We start from the raw sequence: 16,798 nt of genomic DNA, 5'->3' as shown, positions 1-16,798 counted from the left end.
TGTTCAACTGAAATCAGAATGTACAATAATTTCATTGCTGAAATTTTCTGAATATTTACTGAATGTTTTCTGTTATCATAACATACTCCCTCCAGTTCAATTCATTCAGGTTTATTTATATAGTGCCAAATCACAACAATTGCCTCAAGGCCTGTTATCCACCAAGGTAAAGGACCCTGTAATATTGTTGAAGGAAAACCTACAAGCAATGAGTAAGCACTATGTGACAGTGGGAAAGAAAAACTCAGTTTTAAGAGGAAGAAGCCTCAGGCAGGGGCATCTATTTGCTGCGACTGGTTGAAGGCTGAAGAGAACGAGAAAAGAAATAAAGAAAAGTAGAGCACAGAGAGACAGAGTTAGGGCGAAAAAGCCAAGAGAAAAAACAAAAAACAAATAAGTCATGCTTCATTCTAGACCGCTGAACTGGTATAATTTTATTAACACCTGCAGGTGCTTTTCTTGAATATGTTGAGATGTCTAAAATTACATTCCATTTCCATTTATTTCTAACACTGTAACAGATCCACCACCAAAAAGAACATATAAACACTCTTCATACTGCAATAATTTGTCATATTTGGCTTTTTTTAAAATAATTACAGCAATTCTGCTAAATATACACTGGTTTCCTTTACTTGGGTGCATATAAGATGCAGATAAGGCAATGAGAAGCAGATGTAAAGACTTGTCCGACTTCAGAATTCAGGCATTCCCATATGGCAGCTCAAGGTCTCACAGTGGAGCTGCGCCTTCATGTATAGATCTCAGCAAAAAGGTGAAAATCCAGTCACCCGTGATTATTACCAGCTCACTCATGAAATCACAAACCACGGGGCAGTGAGTGAGTAGAGATGGTTCGAGATCAGGAGCAGTTTTCTATCAGACTGAGTTTGACCTGAATGCATAAAGTGTAATCAGATAGAAATGCTATTTATGTTGCACATTTCATTTCATTTATCTTAAAATGATTTAAACTGAAAAACAGAAAAAGATATGCACAAACATGGGGAAACATATATTAGACACAATAAATATAAGCAAAATATAGAACCTGAGGCAACAAAAAAGCATCCATTAAATATGCAGCAAAGATACCACACATAACATCTGCTTTATTAATGCATAAGTGAGTGCTAAGGAAATTCAGATGATCCAGACCATGAAACAACCCCAACTTAAGCTAGGATTTAAAAGCTTAGTTCACAATGATGTATCTGTGGGTGTTTTTTCTTGTGTCTGGAAACTCTTTGCAAAGGCACATATAACTACAAGGCCCATTTGATGATGGCCAGGTTCCCTATCCCAATATTCCAGGAACATGGTGTATGAATCATTCATATCATATCTGTGTTTCTGCTGCATGACCACCGGCATCTAACATCCACATCCAGAAAAAAAGCTTCCCCCAGAGTTTCTCACACTGGTGATATTGAGGTCATCATGAATTACATATGTGTGCGGATGATACAAGAACTTTGGGAGGGGCATTATAATTCATTTAAACATTGTGAAATACCAACACGCAATTCCTGTGCAATCGGGCATTTCTCATTTCCCTTTGTGGGGTTTCCACATCCCAGATTAGTAATGTTACATGTCCTAAGTTTATGAGAATAATCATACTTAAATAGAATTTTGCAAACACATTACTTCTTATTGAATTTTCAGATATCACAAGTGTTAAAAAATGCTTTTTATCCACATTTGGTGTTGACTACTTTAAATCAGAATCAGAAAGGGTTTTATTGCCAAATGTTGAGCAGGTTTACAACATTAGGAAATTGCTGCGGTACTTAGTACAAACATACTGTCAGACAACGCTTAAATAAACCTAAAAATAAAAATTAAAAGTGCTAAGTAGATAAGCTAAGCTAAGAAATGGCACTAGCTCTCACAAATACCAAATAACTGTTAACTCTGCTGTTGTACAAAAGAAAAAAGAAAAAAAAGTGTGTATTTTGGCTTGAAAAAAGATTTAAAAATATTTCAAGGTAACCTTTTACCAGCATTATATCTTTTAAATACTTAAAAAACCTTATTTTTAATACAATATTGCAGAAAAGACAATTTAACATTACTGACATGACCTAGAAACTGACATTCACATTTATATTTTAATGTGAAAATACTGTGCATGTGATCATTTCTGTAATGTTGGACATATTACATTTTTGGTACATGTGTATATTGTTTAATAGACGTAATCAGCATGTGTAACAATGCAAAGCCATTCTTTTGCTGAATTGCTCTTTTATTGTATTGCATTTAGCCAACCCAACAGATCAATACGATGGTGCTTTTTATGCTTTGCTTATGCTCTCGATCTGTATGTATTCCATAATGACGGACGAAATGTACATTTGTTTACATGCCTACTTAACGGGTCAGTTCATCAACTTGTCTTTTAAAGCAACCATTGTTAGACAGCTAAGCTGACTGAAGCCTGAATATATACCAGCTTGCCAGTATAATTTATGACCTAAAAGTCAAGCCAGATTAGACCTGATTGGATCACTGGTGCCATATGTGACCTACAATCTGTGCCCCCGCTTGCACTGCAGGGCGGGAGGGTCAGTGATCTCCCTGGGCAAAGGTTGCCATGGGAACAACCTCTGGATGTTGCGTTCTGCTCTTTGTAGCCCTCACACATCTTAGGGCAGAATTATCCAGGATTTCTTTACGTCAGGCCTGTATTCTTCTGCTCTATTTCCTCACTCTGCTCTGTACTTCAGCCCTCTCTGTTCCCTCTCCAAATACAGACGTTTACATGGAGTGGCATTGGGACACTTGCGTACATGCTTATACAACGCATAAATGTGTATGCCTAGACACTAATACACAGTGCAGCGCCACCACCCACATTTAAAATACGTCACTGTTTGTACTTATTCTTCATATAACCAGGACATGTTTGTGTATTGGCTTGTTAAATCAAGTACATGTCCAATTTGTTGTAATCACATACATTTTAAATTGTATGTTGCTTTTTATAGACTTCATAAGCATTAAATATAATTCCTATATATTTGGCAAGTTAACTCTGTTGAACATCTGAGGATCCTTAAAGCCTCCAGACAAATTCTGGTCTGGTCTGTGGTCAGCGATTTGTGCTAGACTGCAAAGAAAAATCTAGCCACAAGCTATTGGGTTTGGAAACCTACCACGTCTGTTCAAGCTGAAACTTTATGACTGACTGCATGAAAAGTTATGGCTGAATTCAGCATGATGATCTGCAGGGGAACTGTTCACCACTGAATTTGGAGTTGCTCCGGGCCAACCTTAAAAGACAGCGATCATTGTTTATAGCATGAATTGAATAACAGTTTGCGAAATAGAATAATTTACCTCGAGCACTGACCTGCTACCACAGGCAGCAGGACAGTCCCTCATAGCCTGTTATAGTGGTCGTTAGGTAAAAACTATAAAATGAAACAGGATAAGGGGACCAGAGAAATGATCCTTGAGTGAAATAAGCTTAATTTCTTATGTCTACTGAGATAAAACCAGAAGAAAATAAAACAGAAGCAGGAAAAATGATCTTGCTGCAAAGTCATTATATTGCAGAGAACACAGGAGAAAATATAATTGGTTCCCCCAGGAGATTCTGAGTTTCCCTCCTTCCTCTTAGGGTCTAGGTTAAATACAAAGGAAATACAGTAAAGAGGTAATATCCCTCAGAGCAGCAACCAAGTTAAATTAACCATTTTTATGTTTTCCGACCGGAAAAGCATCTATATCTAGATCCCCATGAAGTCATTACATGACTGTAGAATTTTTATTAGATATTCATTGAACTGTGCAAGCGTGAAAACCTACATTCGCCTTAGGAGGTCAGTCAGGTGTGTGAAATCACTAATGCGACATGGCCTAAAAAAGTACAGATATAAGGTATAAGATATAATGCTTTTAAATTAAATTTAGTCAAAAATAGTATTACAAAAGCTAATAAGGACATTTATGTTACTACTGTGATAAACTGAACTGCTACATTACTCTGGACAGTTGGTAAAACTTTTAATGTGACCCTAATAACTCGGGACGATCCCGATAATCATACAAAATGCTGGATATTTCCTCATAAAGACACAAGATGATGTGTAAGTATATACATCTCCTCTATTTATGCCGATTTACATACCAGGTTACCATAATCATGCAGTAAGTAAACACCACTTTGAATTTAAAAAAAAATTAATAAGTTAAAACTCACTATTCAGTCACTATGATTAATAAAGTTCTACCTTCACCTGTATGTAACTATATAGCTTTCTGTGCAAGTGAAAAAAACGGCTCGTTTTTCCATGCATGGAGATAAAACAGATTACAGGCTCAGCACGTCAGCATGCTCTGTGTGCCATGAGAGAGGGCTTCTGCAATAAAAATGCGGCCAGAACAAAAGAAGAAATCAAGCGTCTGCCCTCAGTTGCCTTTTTTTTTTAAATACAAACTTTCAGAATATCTTTATGACTGAAGTAATAAAATACTTTACACTCCAAAATGATAAAATTAATCCATATATAGTAAATATGTTACAGCGTCTCGCTATCTTAGAAATCGTACATTATGTCATTAGTAGAACTCGAAACATCCACAGCACATATTACCTCAAATTTGTCATAAATTATTTTTGATGATTTTTCAGTTTTTTTTCTGATTTACATCACTCGGTTGCTGTCATGCTATTGAGACGGTAAACAACTAATATTTTATTTTCCTAATTAAAAAAGTTACTATTAATGATAATGGTGGTGCATCCATAACAGTAAAAAAATGCTAATTGTGTTGTAATGCTAATAAGAGTCAATGACCAAATATTTATCTTTTAAACTTCTTTCTAGAAATGATTCTTTGTAGAAATGTGAATATCATAATGTCTGCCTGCATATTTGTTCACATGCAGGAGCAAATATTCCTGCATTTGATATTCTAACTACAAGCTGATGTGAGGGAACCACTGCTTCTTGTAAGGATGTTACGGTAGTGCTAAAGAGACGAGAAAATCTGATACCGGGCCATTAACATGCAAAGAGCTGGCACATACCTTAGAGTTATTCGGGTAACGTCAGAGTTCAGAGACTTAGGAGAACACCAGTACTTTCTAATCCCACCCGGTTACTTATTTAAATGTTATTCACAGCAGATATGATCGGGAAATTCTGTTTGCCAAGCAGGTCAACACGGGTAGTGGTGGCTTTTAGAGGGCTTAACCATCAACTCTACACCAGTTCCAGTAAGCCATTTGAGCTGGGTCACGATGAAAGAGTCTGTCCCCACAAAAATGTCCAGAGTGACAGGGAAAGAAACAGGAATCCTCTTAGAAGCAATATCCTGTCGTGCACCTCCATCTGTTGTTCTGTGATGGCTGACAGTCTAGATGGAGAAAAGAGAAAAAGATAAGACATACAGTTGTCTGGTTTTTATTTAAGCTTGCTCAGCTTGCAACATCCAAAGTCAATAAAAATGCTATATAAATAATGTAGTTGTGTAAATGTTATTTATTACGGATACATATTTTTTACGTGTTGTGTGATAATTCCCATAACATATTCTCTCTGCTACATCATGCCACTCGTATGAGATAAATAAAACATATTATTTAGTGATTGAGACAACAACTACTAAAATGTACCCAGTACCACTTTTTTCAGATATTTTACAAATAGTCCCAAACCCCAAAGCATCAAGTTTAATACTAGTATATATTTATATATACATGTAATCTTGTATTTATTTAAAGCTATCTTGAAGACAAACAAATTGACTGTCTGTACACCAAGAGAAGTGAGCGAAAAAAGAAGGAACATTTTTGCTTCTTGACTTTTTCCTTCTTTACGCTATGAAAATTTAAAGGTGTTATATAGAAGTCACTCTAACTAGGCAACAGTGATACGACCACTGTACACTAAAGAAGTTACCTTTATTGTTTATTTTTTTAATTGAGACTTCATTTAAATATATTCCTAAGAACAATTTTAGTTTTTCCTTAAGAAAGAAAGCAGTTCATTTAATGGTGCAGATCTGCATGTGTATACAGCTCTATATGCCGCTAATGGTCATTTCGAATAGTGTTTGAAGTCTGGACTCATCTGCAGTCAGACTTCGGCTATTTTTAGACAGTCCACAAAACAATGTCAAGTTAGTAGAAGTGAAGATATAAGTGAAAGTATGCATCCTTAAATTTAGGAAAACGTTCTAGTTTGTTTCCAATACAACAAAACTATCCACATTACAGGAGAATAACTGCAACACACATGGACTCCAACTTATTATGTGTTATGGGAAAAATAAAATCTTTAGTTCCGAAATGCAAACCACAGTGTCAACAGCACGCAGTATCAGTACAAAGCAGCTGATTTATGTGAACAGTTCATATCAATTAGCAGAGAGCTTAGAGGGGACGTTAGCATCCAAAACCAAAGTCATGATTGATGACTGCCATTTTATCAAGGCATTCATTTCATCATGACTGTCAGCTGAATCACTTTTTACTGGGTCTCTGCTTTACAGCAATAGATCTAAGATTTATTATGATGATAAAAAGTGTTGTCTGCCCTCTGACAGGCGTACACCATTCAAGCACATTTCCATCTGACTAGAAGCCAGTGGACCAACATAAACCAGACTTCAGCCTTCACTTCACCTCAAAACTCAACTCAGTTGTTGGAAATGGTGTGATTTGATTTTAAAAAGTTTAATAATAATAAAGAAAAACCTTCTATCAGGTCCCGGCAGTATACTAGTGAAAGTTATACAGTTTCTGTAAAGTTCACTTAACGAGAAAGTAAATTAAACCCTGCCAAGGCTTTTGGTCTATTTAATTAAAGCTGGAGCAACTTAGCCGGATTGAATTAAATTTTTGGCAGGGGTAAACCAATACGCTGGGAAGGTGGTGGCGGGTGGTAGGAGTGCAGTGGGGGGGGGGAGGAAAGATAAGCAATAAGACTATTTTTTTTCGACTCCACTAAACAAATACTTTCTTTTCAAAACAACTACGATATATTTAGATCCTCTGTGACTGTGTTATTTCTTCTTTTTTTTTTTTTTTAACAAAACAACAAAAATTGTCTTCACTGCTCTGACAATTTAAAAAATAAAAACATTTAAAATCCTGAACGATCCACATTAATTTTGGTTTCTCTGCTTGTCAGAGTTCATTCCAGCCAACTCTCCACCGCCTGGCCTTGTCTTAACTAAGGTTAATCCACATGCAAAAGGTCTCCCGAGATTAGAGGAGTTCGCAGCTTTTTCTCGGCACAGGGTCAGGGATCACACACCAACTTTTATGGAGAGCATTTTATTTCCTCGGTCCTTATCCAGCTGCTAACGCTGACTGGGTGCAGTACTTCCCTGTAAGCCCTTTAAGACTCCAGGTGAAATCGATTCCAGTGCAGTGTGTCTGTTTTGAATGAACCTAAGCGCAAGCTAAATATTCCAAAGGATAAAAACAGCTTATGAATTGCAGAAACTCATTCTCACCCCCATGAAGTTTATTTCATTTTCACCAATGAAAAATAGCATGTCTTTAAACATTAACGGGTTCTGTGATAGGCTGAGGTCAAATGAATTTTAAGCTATGAAATTTTCTTTAGTAAAAATATACAGTAAAATTAGATTATTATTATCATATGTCAACAAAACAAAGTCAATGACAACAATTGAAATTTGACTGAAAACGTGATTTAAAACTGAACTAATTGAACTTAAAACATAAATAACAAACAAATCTTTCTTTTTATTCCAGAGGTTGTTTGGATATTTAGTGTAAATAATCATGCAAGTGAGGTTTGAATTTCTGATTTCAAAAGATCTTGTTTTAAGACCATGAAACTTTATTTTTAAATTTATGAGTCTAATTATCACAATAGCAAAATTTTATAACTGTAATTACAATAGAAGCTGCACTTTCAGGCAAGTGTGAAAAAAAGGTTGAACTAGACTCAACTCACATTACTACCTTAGACACTTTTTTGGTACACATTTGCGGTGTATTCAGTACCAAGGCATTTGTCAATGGTGTGAGCTTTTAAACTCTAGGTGGCAGTGTCGATGCAATGACGTTTCATATCATTGGAAAAGACATCCACTACTGCTGGCCAAAAATATAATATATTCTTTTGTTCTGTTATTCTGTATAAATTTTTTTTTCTATATTATGACCTTTAAAACATTTAAATTCCTTTAATCCCATCCTTATAAATGTATACACAAAATATGAATGCCTGCATATTGTGTCTCTAAATCTGAGATCCCTCATATGAATATTATTTACATTCTCATCAATATACAAAATTATATTGAATTAATAAATATGAATATATTGTTCATAGTCAGTATGTATATTTAATTTTGAAAAATAGCACATAAAAAGCACGGTACATTTTGATGAATATAAGAAATTGCCAAAAAAGAAAAATATATGAAATTTACAAATGAAAGTTAAACGTTCTCCTAGTTTTAAGTAAAATTAGAAAATTAAAATAAAATAAAAAAGTTAAACTTTTTTACTTAAAGTCCTGTTAATTATTTACTATAAATATAAATGCAACTGTTAATGTCATACAAAGGATGCTCAGGAATCTATATTTAAATTACAGTTTTTTACACTCTATATTAAATATTATTTAACCCAGGACTTTCTATTTCTATAACCGTATTGATAAAATATTTAATATTAAATGAAGAAAGGAATAGTTATTTGGTGATATTAAATAGGTAACAAATGCCAAAAAAGCACAATCACATAGAATAGAATAAAGTAAAATATTAGTGTTAAATTAAATCAGTGAATTCTATATGAAACCTTTTATATTAATAAATAAAAATATATTTCTAATTCATACATATAATGTTAAGCAATGCCAAAATATCATTCTGATGAATATTTAATTGTTAAAAACACACAAATTGCCCGCACATAATATGTATTCAGTGGCTGCACCTTAGCAAGCTGAAGGAACTTCAAATTAATTTCTCAGTGCACCTTTTATGCATTGTTAAGAGAATAGTTGTACATAATTTGTTGCATATGAGTTATACTGTAGCTTTTATTTAATATCATCTGCTGTGGTCAGTGTTGTTTTAGCTGTAGCACTCGTATGTTGCGTTTTTGTGGATAACAAAGTTGTAAACAACCATAAGAGTATTTCTGGCTAATGTTAAACCTCTCTGCTCTGCATTACAATATATTACAGACATTGCAGTCATCATAACATAGCGTGGAAGAGAGATCTCTGTGTAATATTAGAGAAGTATTAATATCATTCCTTCAACATCTTTCACTTCTTTCCTGGCTTAAGTCAATATTGAGCTTGTATGGAATTCATTATAAGGAAAAGCTGCTTTCTCGGTGCCTTGCCGTTGTGTTCCATCTGTTTTGTAGTCACCTGAACATGATCTGAAGTCAGCCAGTCAAGTGACCTGGAATCAATATAGTTGAGCTCAGTGGAGGCAAATAAATCAGCCTGGCTCATTTAACCCATGAGAGTCCTGCTGCATAGCTGCAGGATTGTGGAATGTAATAAAAAAGGGTATGTTTGATGACAAACAATTTATTATAAATTCTTGTTCCTCAGCCAGCTTTAGTAACTTCTAGTATCTAGGACATATCCTCCTCATGCATGTTTACTTTGGACTGCAAAATGTCATGAGGACATCTGCAAGCCCGCTTTTGTTTGTCCTACAATGTTTGGTACTTTCTTTATACAAAAAGCAAATTAAAATTATACATTTTTTGCCTGGCTTTCTCTCTCTCTGAATGCATTTCAGTGTATATCGTTATGTTGCTTTTAAAGCAAAGCGATCATTTTTTTTACTTTTCTGTCATTTCTGCAGCTGTTTTAATGTATCGCTGTCAGTCCCCATGCCTGTCATTGTGTCATATAAAACCAGTCTGTGTTTTAGTTTTTACACAGTACCTACAAAGACACTGGAATTTTACTACCAACTCCTAGAACAGGAAATAAGTTTTATACTACTCTCAAGAAATTAAAAAAATGTAACTATATCTCACAAGATGCTCAATAAATTTTGACTTGGTGCCAACTATGACTGGCAACTCGGACCTGCTTGGCAAAGCGTAATCCCATTAAAACAGCAGAAAATTCATGAAAGTTGAAGGCAGTATGATTTTTGATACGTGTATTTATTTTATGTATAGCATTTTTATTGATAGATGGCAATGATTGCCAGGAACAGAGCTGCCAGATTCTGTTGTGCCAACTTAAATCAATTTAGTGCAAACACAGCTCAAAGTTAATAATTGTGGAAGATTAATTGTGTCATATTTTTGAAGTACTGAAACACTGAGCCAGCATCACATCAGCTGATTTTCTTTTTATGATGATTTACATCATCTGATTTTTAAATGATTGGAGTCACATTTTATTATACATATTTGACTCTTTGGCAAGTTTTTAAAAGACTACTGTATGTTCATATGACATGTTCAAATCAAATTATTAATTTTACACAAAGTATGAAAGTGATTAACACACACACAGACGCACATATTTTCCTTAACAAAGGGAGGGAAAGTAATATAACGTTTTTAAAACACTGTTACTCAAATGGTACTACTCATAATTTGGATTATAATGTACTTGTATTACATCGTTACATTGATTAATATAAATAACACTTTTTCTTAAATTTGGAAACACAAAAAACGAACTATAATTGCACTCAATGCGAGCATTTGCTTGTAATTAAAATATTACTAAGGCTTACACGGTGAATTAACATTATGAATCACTTTTCGCTGAAACCGCCTGAAGTACAAGGTTGTGGAAAAGTATACATTTGAACGCAATCAAGCGTCTTGGAAAGAAAATATATTAATAAAGAGGACATGAAAATGTTAAACTTACTTCACATTTTTCTCTCCTGTTGGTCACCTGTTCCAGCGCCAAAAAGCTGCGGTGAAGCTGTTCTTACTTCCCTATAAGAGCCTCGAAGTGTACCCCAAACACATATTCAAGCCTGGACTGATAAAGCAAAAACGACTATTTCCACTTCAAGCAGCGAGGCAGTGAAAATAAGTTGCTCCATCTTTTATAAATGCCCCACAAAAACTTAATTATCGCTAGGTAAGGTACTGTGGACCGTCCTTCTGTCGATGACTGACAGCCGGGTAAATTGAAGTAGATTTGACGGGGATGAACAAACGTGTTGATGAGCGTTTACAATGACGAAACTACAAATTTGAATGTTTTAACCTTGATTATTTACATTGCTGTTTCTAGAGTATATAGCACTGACTGGACTAATATTTTCCTGAAAGACAGAGCCGTGTTTCTATGTTGCTCAGTACTCCCCTCTGTCTGTCGGTTGTTTGGTTTCGCCCAAACTTGGTTCAGATTTGAGTTCGTAGTCTCTGCTATCTGGGATCGCTCTATTGGAGGAGAAGGACTGCCTGTCCCCTCTCTGCTTTTGCTGTCAATGGCTTTCGGAACATATTTTATTTGAATGTCTGGGACTTTTAAGTAACCAATAATGGATATTCTATGGATATTATGGACCTTACCGGCCGTAATAGCTATTGAAGGTAAGCTAGTGTTTTCATCCCAACGCGTAAAGCCGCATCATCTTACCGGCTTCGAGTTTGAAACAAAGCGCGTGATTTCACGATTTATTTTTCGGACTAAATTTCCATCCTCCTGCCTTCATATGTGTAAATTTTAGTAGTATTGCATTTCTAGTACTTAATTCTAGCAAAGACAGAGTCGGTTCATGCAGAGGGATGGCCGTGGGGCATAAAACATATGTTCCCGCATCTCGCAGGTGCGCTGCGGATGTTATCAAGCGCTAATAGCCTTAATAAAGAGAGGAAACGTACAGCCTTTTGTGTTGCACAGGTAGCTCCAGCAGAATATAAAACATGAGATCCCATTCAGGTAAGGCGCATCCTTTTTGTCCGTGGAGGTGTGTCACTATTAGTTGTCCAACAGTTGGTGACAAAAGCGTAACAAACAAAACAAACGACAAACAAGGACTTCTGCTTAAATTGTTTATTTGTTTGTTTTTTAGGCTGCTGGAAAACAATTACAAACATAAGCATTGAACATCCTGTTGTCAGACTCACAAAAGGGCTCTGCCTGGTCACTATGCAGTCATTTGTACGCAAAGCCTGGCTAAGCAGGAAAGGGTAAGAGTCATCGTGGCTCAGCGCATAATGAAACAGGTTGAATGGTGAAAATAATCCCCGTAATGTGTGTTTACTGTTGTATGTGAGTGATGCTCCAAAGTAAGGTTTCCCCACATATTATGCAGCATAATATACAAGTGCTGCAGCAGAGAAAGACTGTATTAATGTTAGATTCTTTAAACTTAAATAAAAATAAGCAGACCTAAACATCAGGAAACCATGTTTCCTTTTAATTTAAGAATTCCAGTCTTGATTTAAATTGTAATTTTCAGTTGTTTTTGATTTGATGGATTCAGGTTGCTTTGTGACAGGTTAGGAGACTCAGCACTGAAGAATGGAAAGTGTCAGCCCAGTTATTTATTCAGTCTATTTTGAGGATGCTCTCAGAGAACAAATGCATCTTCCTCCTCTGGTCAGTTTAACTAAACCTCATAATTACAGGTGGTGAAAAGAAACTATTTGGAAAGTCAGCTGAATGTTAGAGCAGGATGAAACAACAAGAAAAAGAAAAACACGGAAAAATATTCACATCACTTGTGCATATGTAACAGGATGCCAGATATGTGCAGAAAGTTTGGAGGACGTGCCAGGTTCACTGTAGGACTGGCACAGACTTTGACAGATGTCATGCGTATTTATGCAGACTACTACTGACTGTTCCAGTTTATGGTTTCAATGTAGTTAACATATCCAAGACTTAAAAAAGAGAGATCTCAACAGCTTACATTACATTTCCTATTGGCAGGTTGAACATTTGTTAGCTTTAATTTAATTTTTATTTGATTTTTTTTTTTTCAATTTAAGGTTTCATCAACCTTGTTTCTTAGGTAAGTTAGAGATGCAGTGCACTCAGCATTACAAAAATACTGGAAATGATGTGCAACCCATATTTCATACAATACATACATTGCATTTTTGTTTTTACTTATATATATATTTTTCTCTTATGAACAATATAAAAACGCTTAGATATGTTCACATTAAAACTGTGCAGATTAAAACTTCATGTCCCAAATTCATTTTTAATAATATATTTATAATATATATATAAATTTACCAGATAGTTATTTTATGTAGACTATATTCAATAAAACAATTTACTGTAAAACTAAATACTGTATTTATGTACGTAATTTTAGGTTTGCTTTTGTTCAATGACTTATTATGAGTGCTCGGTTGCTTTCATAATGCTTATTTATTTATTGTTTGATTTTTATCTGCTCTATTCTGTCGATGAGTGAGGGGTAACACAGGATATGACAAATGCCAAAAATAACATCAAATTCACACTACAGAGTGTTCCACTTCCTCTTGTCTTCTCATTTTCTCTAAAAAACAAACATGTCCATGGATACTGTTTCTCTACTTGTAAAATTTAATGTGAAAAATATGTGAAAGTAGACAGCGTGTATTGCCTCAAACAGCAGTTTGCACGTCCTTCAAACAGCCATTGCTGTGCAATTATGCGATTTCCCCAAGAATGATGCTGTTAATATTTCTTGATAGTACTTACGGTAAATACAACATTCATGTTGCAAGTACCGTTTGGGACTGTGGTACTTCAGTTTTGATGTGGAAACCAGCTAGTCGCATCACAAGCCGAAGCAGCCCCCCCCTTCACCGCCACCCTCCATTTTATCCCTTGAATCACCCTAGCTGACTGTCCAATGAAGTTGCAAGAATGGTTTACGTAGGTAAAATAAAGAGTTGAAAAAGAGGTCACTGCGGCTCTAATCCCAAACAAAAAAAAAAAAAAAGAGCCCCATCCCAGCATGCAACAGAAGAAATCCCTCCAGTGGACCATTTTGACACGTAAAGTGCCGGGACACAATTTTTTTTTATTTTTTTTTCAGTAAACGGGGAAAAATATGTCAAATGCATTTATTTCTCAATAGTCCATGTTGCTTATTTATTGTCTGCTATGTTACACTGTCCCGTGTAATTTCAATATGTGTTGATCGCTAAATCACGTTGTTTTAGTTGGTTTTTTTACATTTTTTTAAAGAAATATTTAAAATAAAAATAAATATATAAAATGAATTGATGAATGAAATTATAGCGTCTTCTACAGCTTATTTTGAATGCGTAAACATGAAAATACAATTTTTTTTGTACAGAGAATCAAAGAATCAGGCAAGGGTCACGTTGGCAAGGATTAAAACTGGGGCTGAACTCCAGGCAACCAAATGTGTACCAAGTGATTATTTTGCGAAAAGTGTACTGCAAACGATGTTAAAGCTATCGTATCATCTTTTTTCCCCCTCAGCGTCTCATCTCTATTCGCTATGTACTCCCCCGGCTTCAGTTAGTATCACCATGTTAGACAACTACAAATGGCATTCATTCATCAGCTGCAATCAGCCAGTTTTCAAAGGCATTTAATTCACCGCGTGGAATGTGAAACAACTCTAAATTGTTTATTTGTGTTAATGTAAGCTGATGCCATGTCTTATTGGTTTAGTTAACAAGAACAGACGGGCTCTTTTCGGAAATTAATGGACATACTACTGCCTAGGAAATTAGCCTAGCTATGCCAAACATGTCTATGAAAACAGTGTGGATTTATCTCTTCATTAGTTTGGCCATTCATTGTCATCAGTGTTCAGTTGACAGCCACACTAACAACGATGGCGCTCATCTAATTCTGCTGAGTGGAAATTCTTATATTCATACTGAGCCATAAAATTCGAGTCGCCTGTTTTGTTTGTAGGAGATGAAATTTACAAGACAGATAATTTGGCTTTTCCGTTTGGCCCTTTCTGTTGTGGTATTACAGTTTGTGCAGTGCAGCTATGGCAAATGTTTTCTAGGAGGAGTGGTGTTGCTGTGATGCAATAACAACCCCATCTAGACATGTATGCGTGGTGTTGGTGAAGTTAGTTGGAGAATAGATCACACTGATATAACTTTTTTCGTCCTGTTTTTCTTTGAACAATATATAAAGGGACAGAAACCACAGTAGAGGATGCTGACGTGGGGCAGAATGACATCACAGCATGGAGTCTTCAAAGAATGTCTTACAGATTTGATTGCATTTCAATATGCACTGGATTCCTTCAGTGCTCTATTGAACACTGGAAGACTCAGTTGAATGTTGGCAAATAGTGGCAAAGTTGATGTTTGAAATGGTTTCCCTTTTTAAATAATTATGGAAGAATGTACTTTCCTTTGTATTACATTTGGATTTTCTATCAGTACCATTTTTCTTCCTCAAAATAGGATGACCTGACTCTTCGAGACCGAGTATGACTCTTAATGTTTAGAAAATCCTGCCAAGTTTGGTTAAAAAATGCTTTCATATGTAAATTCAGTGGCTGTTTCTGACCGGAATTGTTTTGTAAGGAATCGATGTGTGAGTGTAACATGGAAGCATTATGTCTTGTGGAAGAGTAACAAAAGACTGACGGAGGCGGGTTCTGAAATGGGATTAGATAAAGGTAAAATGAGCGACCGTATACAATCCAGTGTTTTCTCAGTCCACCCAGTGAGCAGATGCAGGGAGCTGGCCTGCACGCCAACCGGCACAGTAGGCTTTCACAAAGAATCTGTCTCTATTCAAGCCTTAATCCATGCTGCCGAGGGCCCAGGCATTGTCACTTTGCATGCAAAATTTCAATTAGTGCTGGTACCAGTTGTTTCACTTGAAGCAGGGTGTCACATTTCAGAGACATCTATGGCTACCTTTAGGGTGAGATTATGGAAGTATTATTACTGATTTGCTTGAGAAATTTTTGTAGTCCTCGCAAAAGGTTACAGTCACCGCAGTGAGCTGCTGTATGTATCAAACCTAGACTTTGGTCACATTTCTGCAAGAGTGAATATACGGAAATCAGTACAGAAACATCTAAAAGTTAAGCAGAAAACCTCCAAACAAGGGTTTTTTTTGTTTTGTAAGCTTTTGTTCCAGTTGGCTTTGCAAGCAAAATAGTTGTATGTTGTTCCTGGCTTTAGCTTGTTTTAACCAGTTTAACTTCGAATTCAGTTCAGTGCATGATGGGCTGTTTGAAAGTGTTTCCATGCTTTCGGCTGTTCAGCTCTGCTTCTGTGGTTCACTGTCTGAAGCCAACTCTTCATTCCTTCTAGTCAACACACATTTTGTCCTCTAGAGGTGATGGTAAACTGACATTTTAGTATTTCATGTGTAAACTGACATGAATTAAAATTAATGGTGCATCCATGATACCACATGTGTGGACTTGGAAAGACTTTTCAAATCTGGGGTATTTTCAGTTCTTGACAACAATACACTTCACTGAAACAGGAAGGTGTAAAGAACGACATGTTTGCCAAACATCTTATTTGTTTACTTTATATGCTCAGAGTATTTTATATCTTATTCTCTATTGCAAAGCACTTTGTGAATTTTGTTCTTGAGAAGTGGTATACAAATAAACTGTACTTAATTTCTGACTTGCTTATACATGGTGTATGTGCACAAAAATAATGCTAACTCCTCCTCAAAAAATGTATTTGACAAGCACTATATGTATTTTATATCTATATATATATATATATCTCATATCCGCTGCTTATACAATGAGTCTCTTATCCTGTGGACAAGGTCCAATTCTCCTGTTATGGACTGTAGCTAGCACTGGTAGCGTTTGTTCTGCTCTTCAGGCTCGGTGAGCTCGGCAAAGCAGCACATAAAGCAGT

The 16,798-nt window shown here is 35.7% G+C and overlaps 1 protein-coding gene and 1 long non-coding RNA gene across 5 annotated transcripts in view; one reads left to right on the top strand and one right to left on the bottom strand.

Moving 5' to 3' along the window:
• Positions 1–411: 411 nt before the first annotated feature.
• Positions 412–11,308, bottom strand: LOC120717565. Its single transcript, XR_005692230.1, has 2 exons — positions 10,866–11,308; positions 412–5,370 (listed from the first exon to the last, which is right to left on the bottom strand). It is a non-coding gene; the product is annotated as an uncharacterized LOC120717565 (long non-coding RNA).
• A 67-nt stretch (positions 11,309–11,375) lies between these two features.
• ephb2b (eph receptor B2b) overlaps positions 11,376–16,798 on the top strand; it is a 122,423-nt gene continuing 117,000 nt past the window's right edge. For all 4 annotated transcript variants that reach the window (XM_040005600.1, XM_040005628.1, XM_040005610.1 and 1 more), the window contains exon 1: positions 11,376–11,542. In XM_040005600.1, the coding sequence (XP_039861534.1) occupies positions 11,491–11,542 (52 nt within the window). In that variant the 5' untranslated portion in view covers positions 11,376–11,490. The remainder of the gene's footprint in view (positions 11,543–16,798) is intronic.

Source organism: Simochromis diagramma, unplaced genomic scaffold (assembly GCF_900408965.1).
Source record: "Simochromis diagramma unplaced genomic scaffold, fSimDia1.1 OVJJ01000320.1, whole genome shotgun sequence".
NCBI lineage: Eukaryota > Metazoa > Chordata > Actinopteri > Cichliformes > Cichlidae > Simochromis > Simochromis diagramma.
Note: the sequence above shows the minus strand (reverse complement) of the source record. Positions and strands in the feature narration are given on the sequence as shown.